Here is a 15,047-nt window from a genome sequence, read left to right as displayed (position 1 = left end):
ATCATTTTCAAGTGATTGCTATGTCGTTAGGAAGTACGTGATCTGGCATTTAAGAAGCTCATGTTCTGTCCATCAATTTAAAAAGTGTCAGTTTACATAAGTAGGAGGGAATATCCATCTTTTTTTTCATTCTTTTGTGTTTTTTTTACAACCCACAAAAAGTAAGAAACTGACTTGTCAACCATCGATGTACAGCTAGTGTTAAAACATTTGTTTAAAACAGTTACAAATCTCAAGACTTAAAGGGATAGTTCGCCTCTTTTGACATGAAGCTGTATGACATCCCATATTAGCAATATCATTTATTAAATTTGACTTACCCCCTGCTGCGTCCTGTGAGCCGAGTTCCGGCCTCGTTTTGGTGTTGACGAAAGTAGTCCGGCTAGTTGGCTAGGGTCCCGAAATTAAAGCGTTTTGCATGCGCGTAATTTGCACGGGGGTTACGGGGGTCATGACCCCCTCAAAAATCAGATCCAGCTAATATAACCCCCCCAATATCATCAAATCAAATCATCAAAAAATATCATAAAATTCTGAATGAATAACTTTTGTTTGTTTTCTTTATTCATTCATTTCATTTCAAGATAGTATCATGTTTTAAATAATCTGTAATGTAACCCCCCCCCCCCAAACCGACTACTTGGTATTACCCAACCCAATTTCTCTACCGAAAGTTTGTTTATGCGCAGCCGCTGGACCTGGTGAGGTAAAGCCAGAGGGTGCCAGGGATCGCTGTGTGGAACCAATGTCACTGAACTGTATCTTAAGTTGCTGTTTGCTCCAAAACAGTCACACTTTTTTGGGGTTTGTTGTGCTAAGAGGTGGATTAACGAGAGTTAAATTGATGGAAAAGGGCTGTGACGGCTGCTCAGAAAGTTCACAAAGCTAGCGCGAAAATCTTCAATGTTGTCTTGCACATACCAAGACGTTCACCTCATGTGTTCCTTATATGTGATCCTGCAAGGCGAAACCAGTCGCTTTGGTAAAATTGACAAAACTAAGTTATTGTGCTCACATGAACGGCCATAAACTAAGTTTCCAACGATATGTATATTGAGGCTATTGCTATCGCTAAGATAACTGCATCCAAAGTTTGCATGGTTCTCCTGTCACGATAATGCTAGAAGAGAAGAAAATCACCTTTTTAAGCGGCGTTGACAACTGGAATGACTGCTAATTTGTTAAATCTTCACCGGGCTTAACAGTCAAAACATATGTTTTTCCGTGAAATTTGTTCAACCCGCCCAGTTTTCCAGTCGTTTCAGTAATATATTGTGGTCAACTGTATCAAATGCAGCACTGAGATCTAGTAGAACTAAGACTGACATTTTTCCACCGTCTGTATTCAGACATATGTTGTTAAACTCTTTGTCAGAGCAGTCTCAGTGCTGTGGTTCTGTCTAAAAGTTGACTGGAAGGTGTCATAGCAGTTGTTTTGTTTTAAAAAGTAATTAAGTGGTTGAAAAACCGCTTTTTCAATGATCTTACTTAAAAATGGGAGATTTGAGATAGGCTTGTAGTTGTTCATTTGTGTCTTGTCAAGATTGTCCTTTTTCAGCAGAGGTTTGATTACAGCTTTTTTTTTAGTGGCTCTGGAAACACACCCGACATTAAAGACAAGTTCACCATCAGTAACAGGTCTTACTCCTTTAGTGTTATTATTATTAATTTATAGCAATCTTAATGTGATAGTAAGTGGGCAATATGTGAAATCAGTTCAGAATAAAGGTGCAAGCTGCACTCCAGTGTGCCACCCTGTATTGTGTGATGTATCGAGAGTTGCATTGTGCATAATACATTTGCTGCATGTAGGTGCCAATACAGTGATGAAATTGATTAATCTTTAAGTTCTTGTCATCTGCCAATGTTGGCTAGTGCTTAAACACTGAATTTAACTACTGTGTCATGGCATAAATAGTGAAGTGAACTGCTGCATTTACGTTAAGTAGCCTAAATCAGTATCACAATGTATTTCTAACACAGGAATGGCAAATTAGCGAGCAAGAAAATGATTAAATAAATAAATAAATATGCTGTGAGTTTAACCCCCCCAATGGTAGACCCAAAGTTACGCCCTTGGCGTTTTGCTTCTCAAAACAATATGCGTTCAAAAGAGTAATACATTCGCATCACAAAATCGTCCGTCCAGAAAAAGTCAGACAATCGCTTGGCGCTATTTCTCTCTCCCTTCGTATCACTACGGGCTGTGTAAACCGTGCAGACCGAAGTGCAGACTGAGCAGTCCCCTGCTTCCGAGCAGTAAACACCGTAACAGGTGTGGGTGTCGGCAGGTGGCTGCACGCATTGATATGAAGGGAGGCAAAAAATAGCGCCAAGCGATTGTGAGTTCTGACTTTTTCTGGAGGGACGATTTTGTGATGCAAATGTATTACTCTTTTGAAAACATTTAACACAGTGTCCAATCTTCCCAGGAATGGGGCTGTCTCAGCAAGGGTTTTAAATGTTCAGGTTCATTAGAGTTCATGTGTTTTTCTTGTCATGTAAAGTAGTAAAATAGTCAAATCTGCTTGGAAATTGTTTACTTAAATCCTGGATTTTGCGATTGAATATGCGTTTTTTTTTAATGATTGTATGCTGTGAAATTGCGAGAAGTTGCATAACTTGCGAATTATGCAAAAAGTTGTGAATTATGCAAAGTTGCAAAATATGCTGCTACTGAATGAAAAAGAGTCATTTTAAAGACCTATGTTAAACAAGCATACTGGAACCCAGTTACTTCACAGATTTTTTTTTTATTTTAACAAAAGCAGTTTCACAATAAATACACACGCGCGCACACACGCACACACACTTCTCGGTCTCATTCTGTTTCATTTTTTTTTTTATTTGGCCAATTTCAAGCTTGTACGCTACTCACCTCGTAGCCCTCGCAATGGTTTTGGAGGTTGATGCCTCGGTGAACAGCTGTCTGGCTTTGGCTTTCCTTTCCGCAGCAGCAGAAAGCATTTTCAAATGTTTTGCGCTGGTAAAGTGGCACATCACCGACGATTTTCTTTTACGCTTTCGTGCAAGACATCGGGTTACTGGTTTGCCCGGTCTGTGGCAGTAATGTGCGTCGGTAGGTGAGATCGATTAGCTTTTTTCATTTTGTCTCTCGTTAATTTTCGACATTTTTTTTCTCTTCCCAACTTTATGCAGAAAAGTGCGGAGATTGTGAAATCAAGCGAGTCCTGCATATTTCGCATATTTTGCGTGGAAAATGTGATTATTGCGGTGAATATGCGGCTTTTTTGAAAAATATTGACCCCCGCATAAATCAGCGGTATTTTGCTGATTTTGCAATGAAATCAGCGATCGCAAAATCGCGTTTTTCTGGAGGGCCTAAAATGTCAAATCCTTTGCACTGTATGGATGTAAAGATGAATTCAAATGATTTACTCTAGCCTACCAAGTTGATCATTTTTAGTTAAACTAATATAAATTACTCCTCGAACATTTTATCAAAAATACAGTAGTATGCACAGATCCTGATTTTAGATGACAAGATTTCTAGATTTCCAATTGAAAAACCAAACCCTGAAATAGTAAGTAATAGTAATAGTAAGACATCCTTTAGTCAGCTAACATAGTTATACAGTATCATGGTAAAGTTTTCTGTACGAAAAAAACTGAGGTTTGCTGCTCACTGATAACAGCATATCAGATTTCATATGCAAAGTTTGGAGTGTCTCACAACATTTGGGATGAAAAAAAATGCCTTCAATATTTTTGTTGACGTGGGTGAGTCTAATTACTCAAACAAAGTCAAACTGCTTTTAAGGAGGGGCGTGGTGCCAATGTAATCTTACCTTGGAAACAGGTGAGGGAAAACTAGTTCACTCCCTCACCCGTATAATACCTAAGGGATGGTTTCCGAGGGAGGGGCAAGGGTTTAAATAAACGAGGGTGAAGGTAACTTCAGAAGCAGTTCGAAAGAGAGACACTAACAAATGGAAGGTGAGTTCTGTCTCCAAGAATGCAAACACCTTTTCCTTGCTTGTTTATCTATTTACGACACAACTTATTTTTGTGAATATTTTGCCTCCTGTCTTTTGAATGCCTCTTATGTTACAATTTGTCCAACTTCATTTTTTCCACTTGCAGCCTTGAGAATACAGCATGTCAACCTGGAGCATCCTGAAAACCTGGCGCGACACAGGACATCAGGCTTTAGCGGTTCCAATGATCTGGTGGTGCGCAGAGGAGATCCCTTCAGAATCAGCTTGCAGCTGGAGGGGCGACCCTTCAACCCTATGACTGACTCGTTGAGGATCAGAGTAATGCTAGGTATTCTTAGACATAGATTTAGATATTTTTTATTGTTGATGACTAAAAGGAGCAAACTTTTCCCTGAACTAAATGTGTGTTTTTCTTTCCTTCCTCAGGTCTGCTGTATGCAACAATACCAGTCACTTTATCAAGGAAGGCGTCTTCCTGCAAATGGCATGCTTTTATCGATCCAAGGAGTTTGAACCCTCAGAACCCTTCCATCTTCATCTCCTCTCCTGCCTCTGCCTCGGTGGGCTCCTACAGATTTCAGCTGTTTGCGTTCACGCAGGATGGCCAGAGGAGTCATGCATTTGGAAAATTCACCCTGCTCTACAACCCCTGGTGTTCTGGTGAGTTCAGACCAGTGAATTACTGCAAATGATATCATTCTTTTTAGGTCAGTCGAAGGGTTGTAGAATCAGGTTTTTGGGAGATATTTTTTGTGGGTAGCTAATGTTGGTAATCAAACTTGAACTTTACCGATGTATATGATTCATATGACTGACATATGACATTAGTTTAGAAGGAAGCATTGCATTCACTTGCGTATTAGTTATTTTTGTTAGACACTGAGGTGAGGTTTTCTCTTTAAAAAATGAAGCAGCCTTACCAGACACAAAGAATAAAGTTACATACGGTAACAGAAAAGTTTTTATTTTTGTAAGACAGAATTAACAAAAGAATACAACAATCTGAGTCCTGAAAGTCTGCTCTTCTTTTATATTGCTTTTCAATCGACCACCCATGAACCAATAGACAAAGAAAGGAGGTTGCTACTTGTGTTGTACACTCTCAGACATATTCATGTGACATATTTAGGTACTTCTCTTTAGTCTCACTGGGTCTGGATGTCATCATTTTCTAAGCCAGAGATAATTCCAAAAATTGTGTTTGTGATGAGGATTAAAATCACAAGTTGGCTTCTGAAATGGGTTACACATATATAGCATGTTTCTAATCTTGTTAACCACTCAAAGAACTTTACGCAGTAAGCCACATTCACTCTGTCATACATTAAAAAGGTCTTTCATCCACGCACAGAGCTCATTCTTCCATCATGGACACACAAATGAGCACCTCAGGGGCAATGTGGGGTTTGATATCTTTACCAAACACTCTTTGACATATGAACTGTGGATTGGGCCACTAACCATAATGGGGCCTTTTCCCCCTCAGTCACAGCTGGTCTACATGACTTTTCCATCTTAATGTTGTTTTTCAGTTGTGTGAAAATATACCAAATCACAGCTCAAGATGTAAACACAGTGAGGTGTATTAAATATAAACTTTATGTCTTTCAGAGGATGCAGTGTATATTCCATTTGAGCATCAGAGAGAAGAATATGTCCAGAGCGACTCTGGGTTGCTGTTTATGGGGACAGCTATGAACCTTGTGTCAAGACCATGGTCCTTTGATCAGGTATGAGGATCATTTCTACTGACCTAAATGTATCCCTTTAGTGCTGAACATGTGTTGACTCCATGACACAGCAATTGAAATAAACTCAGAATAACTGGAGCAAGTTAGAGAAATAATTTGCAAACAGATGCTGTAGTAGAAGCAACAGAGCTAACTGTTGAACACTGACAGAATTTACAATTGGAAGAAAGTAAGGGACAATTTTGATAGAACTGGAACATGCTTCATAAATCCTAATTCTGTTCGTTTTCTCATTTTTATCTCTTTGCCTGTAAAGTATGAGCGTGGTGTTCTGGAGGCATGTCTGAATCTGCTGCAAGTCAGCCCTCTGCACAAACAGAACACAAGAAAGGACTACCTGAACCGAAACAACCCTGTTTACATCAGCAGGGTTGTTTCTGCCATGGTGAGTGTGATTCAATTGTGACAAACAACACAGCATTAACAGAAACCTCAGATGGGAGCAAATCCTTCAATAAGATTGCTCTTTCTCAGCTATGTAATGACGACATAACTTTCAACGAAAACAAGGTGTGACTTGCACTGAGACACACTTCAACAGATCATAAAGACAAGCTAGATTTACATCTACATTCAGGGACACTGTGATTATAGCTGTCAAACCATCTTTCAGGGTAGCCATTAAACTCCCATTCTGAATCATAACCGTCACAGAACAGTATGTGATGCCAAAACTCGCTCTGTTATCTGTGGGACCTGAAGCGCTGATTTGGAAATTTCCATTTGTCTTGTTTTTTTTTCATGTAGATTAACTGTGAGGATGATCGTGGTGTGCTGAAAGGGAACTGGTCAGGTAAATTCGAACAAGGTGTCCATCCCAGCAGCTGGACAGGGAGCGGTGACATCTTGAAACAGTGGGCCCACTCTGGTTACCAGCCAGTCAAGTATGGACAGTGCTGGGTGTTTGCAGCCGTCATGTGCACAGGTAATTGTTTCATGTTAATCTGAAACTTTCAGGGAATTCAATGTTTTCCAGACAATATCAGCCATGATTCCTTTTCCTAACTTCACTTTCCATTTGTCTTTAATAAACGACACTTCACCCCCAGTGTTTGATGTGGGAATTGATGTCTTGATGGGAATTGTGTCAAACACTGATTCATTATCTTCATGACATGATTTCTTTTCCAGCATACAAACGTTTGTCTCTGTTTTGATTACATCTTTCAGTTATGAGAGTCCTTGGCATTCCTTGTCGTGTTGTCACAAACTTCAACTCAGCTCACGACACCAACGCCAACCTGGTGATTGAGGAGTATTACAGCGAAACAGGGAAGAAGCTGAACCTCACCAAAGACAGCATATGGTCAGTAATAATCAGTACCTGAGACAATTTACAGGAGTTTATGACATTTGTTTTATTTCATGAGCCAAAAATGCTGATTGATCACAGAAAAGACGTTGTTTTTCTTACCCTCTAAATAGGAACTTTCATGTGTGGGTGGAATGCTGGATGACTCGCAGAGATCTGGGATCTGAGATGGATGGATGGCAAGTTCTTGACCCAACCCCTCAGGAGCGGAGTGGAGGTGTGTGAGAAACACTGCTAAAGTGTGTTTTTATTCACTTATTTTAATGAATCTTTTCAGAGCTCTCTTTCCTCTAATCATCACAGGAGTGTTCTGCTGTGGCCCGGCTCCTGTCAAAGGGATCAAGAGTCAGCTTCTCAGCCTGTTTTATGACGTCCCATTTGTCTATGCTGAGGTCAACGCTGATGTACACACCATCATCTTGAACCAGGGTCAGATGGTCAGCGTTAGCAAAAACACTGAGAAAGTTGGAGCCCTCATCTGCACTAAAGCTGTTGGTTTTCCACAAATGCAGAACATCACAGGAGACTACAAGTTCATCAAAAGTATGAACAAAACAATAAACGTGTTATAATTTGCGCGCAAGTGAAGTGAAATAATGCTCCATCTAGGAAACAGTACTCACTGCTCACATTTTTATTCTCTTTACAAAACAGGCTCAACTTCAACACTTTCATCAAGAAGTTCCATCATTTCAGATGACTCAACCTCGAGGACAGGTAATTTGTAGTTTTGAAAATGTAAAAGTTTTGAATACGTTGTCTAATCACGGCTACTCATTGAGACTGGTTTTCTTCATATTCAGCAGTTTCATCCAAGGGAGTGGCTATCTTCCTGACCCTGGATAAAACTCCAGTCACAGGGGAGCCAATCCTCTTCACAGTGAAAGTTATGAACAAGCAGAATGTATCCAAGATGATGAAAGTACATCTCAATGCTCAGGCGAAAGAGTACAACCACAGCCCCTCTGACACCTTCTGGGAAAATCATGGCGTCATACAGCTAGCACCCATGGAAGGTTAATTGACTTTTTTTCATTTACACACATTGTTTGTATTGTAACTGGATTTGAGGATGAATTCCACAAACCATGAATTTATTTCTTTACCACTTCTCTTTAAAGCCAAGATGCTGCAGGAGCAGATCCTCCCGACCCAGTATGAGGATGTGGTGGGAGATGACCTGATCAATCTGACTGTTGTCCTGGAGGACACGGCTAGTCATGAGAGTGTCCTCGACTCAGAGGAGTTCAACATCGCGAGCCCACGACTCGCCATACAGGTACTTTATGACAATCCTGAATACAATGTGTGAATAATCTGAATGGAAATTCCCCTTATTTTGCATACAATTTATGAGAATATTGTGGGTTTATTAACATTTTTTTCCTTCAGGTTGCAGATGAAAACTCTATTGGGCCTCACAGAGAGCATACTGCCACAGTGGCCTTCACCAACCCGTTCTCTCATCCAGTTAGTGGATTACTGACTGTAGCAGGGGCTGGCCTGATGCACAACAAGACTCAATTCAGGTAAGAATCAGGAATGAGTATGTACTGAATGTTAAACATCACAGGCATCTCAGAGATTTGTGACACATGGCTGTAAATAAGATAAAAAAATGTCACTGAAAGCTACATTACAGAGGAGTGTGTCAGTGCTGAAGGAATGTAGGTGTGTAAATGTTGTGTAAAACAAGTCACACAGAACCTTTTGACTAAGAAGGCCAGCCAGCAGTTCCAAATAACTGTATTATAACCAATTTCTCTTTCTGCAGGATGCTTTCACTGCATCCAGGAGGAAGAATGGAGCAGCACATTACATTCATCCCCAGCATGGTGGGAGTAAAGATGCTGCAGGCCAGTCTGTCACTCTCAAACGTCAACATTTCAATCAGAGGATTTAAGATGCTCTCTGTCAAACGTATTTAGCTCCTTCAAACATTTTAATGCTTCATATGTACACAAATGACTTAAACATTAATGTAAATTGTATTTATTTTTGCTATGTATTGTTGCTATTTATGTGTTTGAGCCATAAAAACAATATTGTGATTTGAAAATCTGCACCAATACTTGATATTGAAAAACTTCAATAAATGTTCTTTTAATGGATTGTTGTTTATTTTTTATTTTTATTTGTTTGAGACCAAATATTAAGGATGTGCCACGGTGTCACATTTCTTCCAAGAGCTAGTTCTTTTCTGCCCTGTAGAGGGAGATGTTTCCTCACAGAGCATTTAGCTGTTATGCTGCAAACAAGTGGAACAAACTGCCAGTGGAGATTAAACTTTCATCAAATGTAGACATTTTTAAATCCAGGTTAAAAACATTTCTTTTCTCATGTGTCTATGTATGAAATCTGCACGCTATCTTTTAATTTATCTGGACTGTTGCTTGTTTTTAAATTAATTTAAATGATTTGTTTCTCTTTATATTCTTTTATGTATTTTTAATGCTTCTTTCATTCCCTGCTGCAATGCTTTTATTTTATGGGAAGTGCTTTGAATTGTTTTGTACATTAAATGTGCTATACAAATACATTTTATTTTGTTTGACAGAGAAAACAGGCCGCTAGCATGAAATGTTTTCCATTCCTCTAGTTATTACCATGTAATTCACAACAAACTCACCCATCATTCTTAATCTGTCATTTAATCCTACATGTTTACGTATGTCTGTAGGTTGAGTAATTGTGTGAAATTAGATGAAATTCAACTTTATTTTCCCCAAAATGCAATTAATTTATTTCTATTAATCTACATTAACTGTCTGTCAAAACAGATCAACAATAAAGCATTATATACAAATAACAGCTAAGCTGACAGGCAGTGTAATCAGCACATGCACAACCATACCATTTCATCTATATTACAAACAGGTTAATGGCAAATTAAACAGAAAGCAAAAAGAAAACAATGAACAACCCAGAATCAAACTTATGGATTCAAGCACCGGTCTATAATACAGCAACTGCAAGGCAACTTCTTATCAAAACGTTTTTACATGAGCATGATTTTGGTGTTTAAAGATGATTTTTCTTATTTTGCACTTTGCACTGTGCTGTAAAGTTAAACCAATAATAAATAGCTCTCACTATAATGGCAACAGACTATTGTGATAGCCTCTAATTATGAGGCGAATGTTATTTAACATTGCTGTAGGTGACTAAAATAACTGTGGAAGCAAAATCTATCGCACAACAAAAATAAAATCTTTACGCTTTTTTAATTTTGCCTTAAAAACTGTATTGAACAAAGAAAAAGTTTTGAAGTCTCAAAACAAATGAAAAATACACAGCAGAACAAGCAGTCTGAGAACAATCTCAACTTTCCATCAATCCAGACACTGTGCATTGAACAGGGATTAAAAATTTGCATTCAGTGCAATACTTTGTGTACAAAAATGGAACCTCAGTTTTAAAGTTGAGATGAACTACCACAAAAACAGGGAAAATAATGTGTGTCGTTTTATTTCTATATATATGTATTTAAAACTTGCAGTACTAAACATAGTTCCGTGGGATTAGTCAAGCTTTGGTCCCTTATTTTACTTTGGTCTTTTATTTCAGTCCAGCACTTCTGGATTTATGCTTGTGTCCTACTGCAGCCTCGCTTCAAACTCGTCACAGTTCATTTGGCTCTGGTTTCAAATTGTCCACCTTGGTGCTCAATCAAATCAGCAACACTGTCTCTGGATCAGTTTCTTCAGGCACCGTCACCCTCTAGCTGCAATCAGGGTTTCAGGGCCTTCTTATAGCTTGAGTGGAATAGCAGAAGTTGATCTCTGGCACCCTCTAGAGGTAGTCCAGCTCCAGTGCATGGCTCAAAGCCTCCAGATCGGCCCGACAGGACACCCTCCAGAAGGGCATGTTCTTCTAGGAAAACAAATACAATACAATATTAAATTAAGAGTAACTGTTTAACATGCAAACTTACTGTAAGGCAGATGCATTGTAGAAGCTTTGTCTGTATAAATGGGAAATATCTGAGTGTTTTGAAGGGAAATGTAATATGTGACAAAGAACATCTGGACAATATGTTGGCTTATACTGTAAAAAACAAGTAATGCGAGGAAAAAAAAAAACACCTCAAATTCCAGGAGAAATTCTGACATTTCACTATCAAGACATAAAAAACAGAGATGGAAACAGTAGCTGCAGGAATTGAGATTGTCATGAGGTTAACCGATTAGTTGGGGTCCATTTTTAATAGTAGGCTACAAAAAAACAGACTGAATTGTACCTTCTTGGCTACGGTCTCCTCTTCAGCTCCATCCCCTATCACCACATAGACGGCTCTCCGACCAAACCTCTGAGACACACGCTCAAAACAGCTCTCTTTGCCTTAAAAAGTGGATAAGGATAATCAATTTACGAGTATATGAAATTTTGTAGAAAAGAAGAAAACTAGGAAAATGATGAATTTTTGCTTGGTTCTCAGCATCATCTTCTCCTTAAATCCTTCTTCCTGAAATTTCCTTACCTGTCTTGGTGGCACTGTATATGTTCTCAATGGGGAAGGCCGAGCCGAGACCATACAGTAACACCTTGGAGAGGGCTGGGATAAGCTGAGTGGTGGTCACCAACACATTCACACAGTTAGGCCTGGAACACGACAGAACACACATCTTAATTCTTTCATTAAACTATGTCACCTACAGAGAAATGACAACTTTAATATTTACAGAAACTGAGATTTCTTTTAATTCATAAAGTGATATTTTGGAAAACTCAAACTAAAGAAAAATAATATACTGCTGACGTCTAATGTCAATTCCCCAATTGGTGGAAATTAAGCTGTGTTAACATGAACTGACCTCGAGTTGATGAGAGCCAGGGCTTTGAGTGCTTGAGTCAGCCACAGGTCAGTCAGGACTTCCATCTCTCTTCTCAGCTGTAACCACTCTTCCCGCTTGGGGCTGCCCAGTAAACCTGATAAATATTTGCACTGACGTTTAAAGGTTTGTGAACCCTAATTTCTTTCTAGTTTCTCTTCACATATAACCCAAAACAGTCGTAAAGTTGTAAGAGTAGATATAGAGATTAAACAAATGAGACAAAAATAAGATACCAATTTATATTATAATTCTGTCCATGACCTTTGTTTTTTTGTATATAGTGTGATCTCCTTGTGCAGCAACCACTGCAAATGAAATTTTCAGTAACTGTTAGTTAATCAGTCCTGTGCATAAAATGAAAACATTTGAGATATTTAGCTGATTCTTCTGTATAGAACAGCTTCAACTCTGGGATGTTACGCACACAAACTGCCAGGTTCAGCTCCTTCCATGACATTTATGTTGGATTATAATCTGGATTTTGACTCAGACGATCCAAAACATTAACTTAATTCTTCTTTAAATATTCATTTGTAGAACCACTTGTGCTTCGGCTTGTTGTCTGGCTGCATAATTAAGTTTCTAATTAAAACCAAAATGTTACTTTTTACCCTCATAAGTCCACAAAACATTTTTCAAATAGCCACTTGGTTTGACTTTGTAGACTATTACACTTTCTTTTTGGCTTCTACTCACAACTAATTGTCATCATCTTGGCTGAAAACACACAACTCTAACTTTAAAGTTAGCTATTCACACACTTTTGTAACTCAAAGATTTTGATTTATTCTCCTGAGTTAATGAATTACCAAATGTAATATTTTTTGTGTAATTCCTTGATTGGGTTCTCTTTATCAACTTTTAGAGCCTTTCTGACCTTGTCTGCTAATTCTATCAACAATTTTCTGTAAATAATGTTTTAATACGCACAAGGATACCAAACATGACTCTAAATTACTATAAAAAGACTGAAATCATCTTAATGTCTAGGGTTACCAGATAGTGAGGTGTTAAACAAAGTGAGAGGTGAGCCTACCTCCAACATTATTCTTGTATGCATTGTAAATCTCCTTGACTCTGCGGTATCGGAAAGCAAGTTTCCTCATCCAGTCCACCCCTCCATGGACCCCTGACCCCAGGCACAACGAGCCGGCCCCTGCTGGGGTCTGGAAGCCGTCCGACCCAAAGTTGTACGTGCTACAGGATCACAAAGCAGGAAACAACAAGGATTTGAATTATAAAGATATAAACTGAATGTTTCCATACCATGTAATTTTCACACTTTCATCAGTATGGTGTGTCTAGATGCTCTTAGAGTCTGCACAGGTATAAACCCAAATGCATTCTCTGGCTTTAGAGAACCGATTCAGTCACTTCAGGAAATGAAAAAGAGGGCAATGTTTGAACCATTCATCAAATTCAGAGAAATATGCAAGCGCAAGTGAAAAAAATTCAGGGACCAGAGGAAACCCCTTGAAATTGAATGAAGCGGTGAATGAGTCTTTGTCAGTAAAAGTAGTATAGACCTACAGCGAGAATAGGATAAATGCAAAAACATCTTTGAATGAAAAGGGCCAAGTTCAATAAAATAAATACGTCAAAGTACTTTGGTTGAGTCTGGCTTTTTCTCAAATCACTCCTAAAAGTATCCTAAAGTTCTTAAATAAGTTTATGTAATAAAATGTCTGGACTGAGGGAGACAGAGAGAATGAAAAAGAGATATTTTGATGAGAATTGAAAGCACCGGATAATTCTGTGACATTCTATATGACTGTGGAAGCTGAGAAAAAAAAGGTCATGCACTAGCTTGCATGCTTGAACACACACAGATGCACGAAAATGCACACACTCCTCGCTTCATGCACTAAAACCCAGAGGGCAAGTCTGGTTCACAAGACACAGCAGAGCTGTCGGAGTTGCTCATCAGAGCTCCAAGGACAGAAACACAGTAGAAGCTTTACCTCAGGTCCTGTCCATTGTCGTCTGATGCCACATCATCAATATGAACCTGGTCACATTCCTGGGAAATGAAAAAGAGTGAAGATATATTAACAGATCCATTTCAGAGAAAAGCCCTGCACAGGCAAGCCTCTCCTCTGTTGGGGAGCCTCAGGGAATGATAGCGCAACAGAAATAGAAATTAATATGAAAGACAAGGAGGGAGGAAGTAAGGTGTAAGGACATGGGACAGTGAGGCGCCAAAGGTAGACACTCAAGATTGTGTTGAAATTCTAGTTTAACCACACAGTAAATTAAAGTATAGATTTTCTATAGGACATCTTACATAAAAATATTGCCTTTTAAGAATGGCCCATTGCCTTCTACAGGCACAAGAGTTAGTGAGCATGTTGTTCCTCTCTACTGGATGTAAATGCAAACAACAAAACTGCAGCAAATAAATAATAACAAAATAAATATGTTTGCAGCCAAAAGACTGTCAGCAATACTCAGGTAAATTTAGACTGGATACGCTGAATGAAAAAATAACAACAAAAGAATAGTCATCGCTCATCATTATAGACTTAATGAAAATACAAAAGTTTCTGACAAAAGCTATCTGCTAAAAAAGAAAATCCAGCTCTGAGTCTGAATTCGGCAGCTATTTTTCACATTTACAGACATTACACGCAGAGCCCAACATGGAGCAACACTGTGTGTGCAGAAACAGGCCTGGTATAACTTCTACTTGTCAAAAAATGACCCATGACAGTCAGACCCTCATATCACGTTTCAGTCACCCAGGCAGAAACACTACCTCATCCACCTCACATTGCAACATAACTCATTCCCACTGGCTAGACTCCTCCTCCCTCTAAGGTGTCATTTTCCCCAGCAACGCTGCAAAATACTGACCATTTAATGCCATATTACCTTTTGATTACTGAATGCAGACAGTGGGACACAAAGCCTCACACAGTGGCAACAGAAAGTGAAAACAATGTAATTTCAATTCATTTTCAGGAGCTGGATGTAGCCACAGTCACATCCTATATGATCTTTTTTAATCAGAAAACAGAAAATTCTGACTTCGATTGGTCATGCAGTAGTACTGGGCATTCACAAGTATATACAAATTTTTATTGGTATCCCAATCATAACACTGAGTCTGTGTGTGGTTACTGACAAGATAATTGTTCCTCAAGACTTAACAGGAGTTGTCGGCCCAACGTGGAGTACCGCTTAAGAGATT

General features: G+C 38.9%; 2 protein-coding genes across 5 annotated transcripts in view; one reads left to right on the top strand and one right to left on the bottom strand.

The window, feature by feature from the left end:
* Nucleotides 1–3,865: 3,865 nt before the first annotated feature.
* On the top strand, nt 3,866–9,133 carry tgm5l (transglutaminase 5, like). Of its 2 annotated transcripts, none has more exons than XM_075461529.1 (14): nt 3,866–3,957; nt 4,105–4,287; nt 4,386–4,619; nt 5,571–5,689; nt 5,967–6,095; nt 6,458–6,635; nt 6,881–7,016; nt 7,136–7,239; nt 7,326–7,565; nt 7,677–7,739; nt 7,829–8,038; nt 8,144–8,301; nt 8,415–8,551; nt 8,797–9,133. In XM_075461529.1, the coding sequence occupies exons 1-14, from the start codon at nt 3,951–3,953 to the stop codon at nt 8,948–8,950; spliced, it is 2,052 nt and encodes a 683-aa protein (XP_075317644.1). In that variant the 5' UTR covers nt 3,866–3,950; the 3' UTR covers nt 8,951–9,133. The 2 variants fall into 2 exon arrangements, with proteins under 2 accessions (XP_075317644.1, XP_075317642.1); XM_075461527.1 differs by having other exon boundaries at nt 7,826–8,038.
* A 181-nt stretch (nt 9,134–9,314) lies between these two features.
* Nucleotides 9,315–15,047, bottom strand: part of eya2 (EYA transcriptional coactivator and phosphatase 2) — a 33,475-nt gene continuing 27,742 nt past the window's right edge. Inside the window, exons 10-15 of one of the 3 annotated variants that reach the window (XM_075461532.1) lie at nt 13,819–13,877; nt 12,894–13,054; nt 11,837–11,951; nt 11,503–11,624; nt 11,263–11,363; nt 9,315–10,895 (exon numbers count right to left, since the gene is read on the bottom strand). In XM_075461532.1, the coding sequence (XP_075317647.1) occupies nt 10,815–10,895; nt 11,263–11,363; nt 11,503–11,624; nt 11,837–11,951; nt 12,894–13,054; nt 13,819–13,877 (639 nt within the window). In that variant the 3' untranslated portion in view covers nt 9,315–10,814. The remainder of the gene's footprint in view (nt 10,896–11,262; nt 11,364–11,502; nt 11,625–11,836; nt 11,952–12,893; nt 13,055–13,818; nt 13,878–15,047) is intronic. The other 2 variants (XM_075461531.1, XM_075461530.1) reach the window with 2 other exon arrangements.

This window comes from Odontesthes bonariensis, chromosome 3 (genome assembly GCF_027942865.1).
Source record: "Odontesthes bonariensis isolate fOdoBon6 chromosome 3, fOdoBon6.hap1, whole genome shotgun sequence".
In the NCBI taxonomy this organism is placed as follows: domain Eukaryota; kingdom Metazoa; phylum Chordata; class Actinopteri; order Atheriniformes; family Atherinopsidae; genus Odontesthes; species Odontesthes bonariensis.
This window is presented reverse-complemented; position numbering and strand designations above follow the sequence as displayed.

What these genes read in the sequence shown, in the direction of transcription:
- tgm5l (XM_075461527.1), top strand. An exon ending in GAGGATCAGAGTAATGCTAG is followed by an intron (nt 4,288 to 4,385) that starts GTATTCTTAGAC and finishes TTCCTTCCTCAG; the next exon opens with GTCTGCTGTATGCAACAATA. An exon ending in GCAGGGTTGTTTCTGCCATG is followed by an intron (nt 6,096 to 6,457) that starts GTGAGTGTGATT and finishes TTTTTCATGTAG; the next exon opens with ATTAACTGTGAGGATGATCG.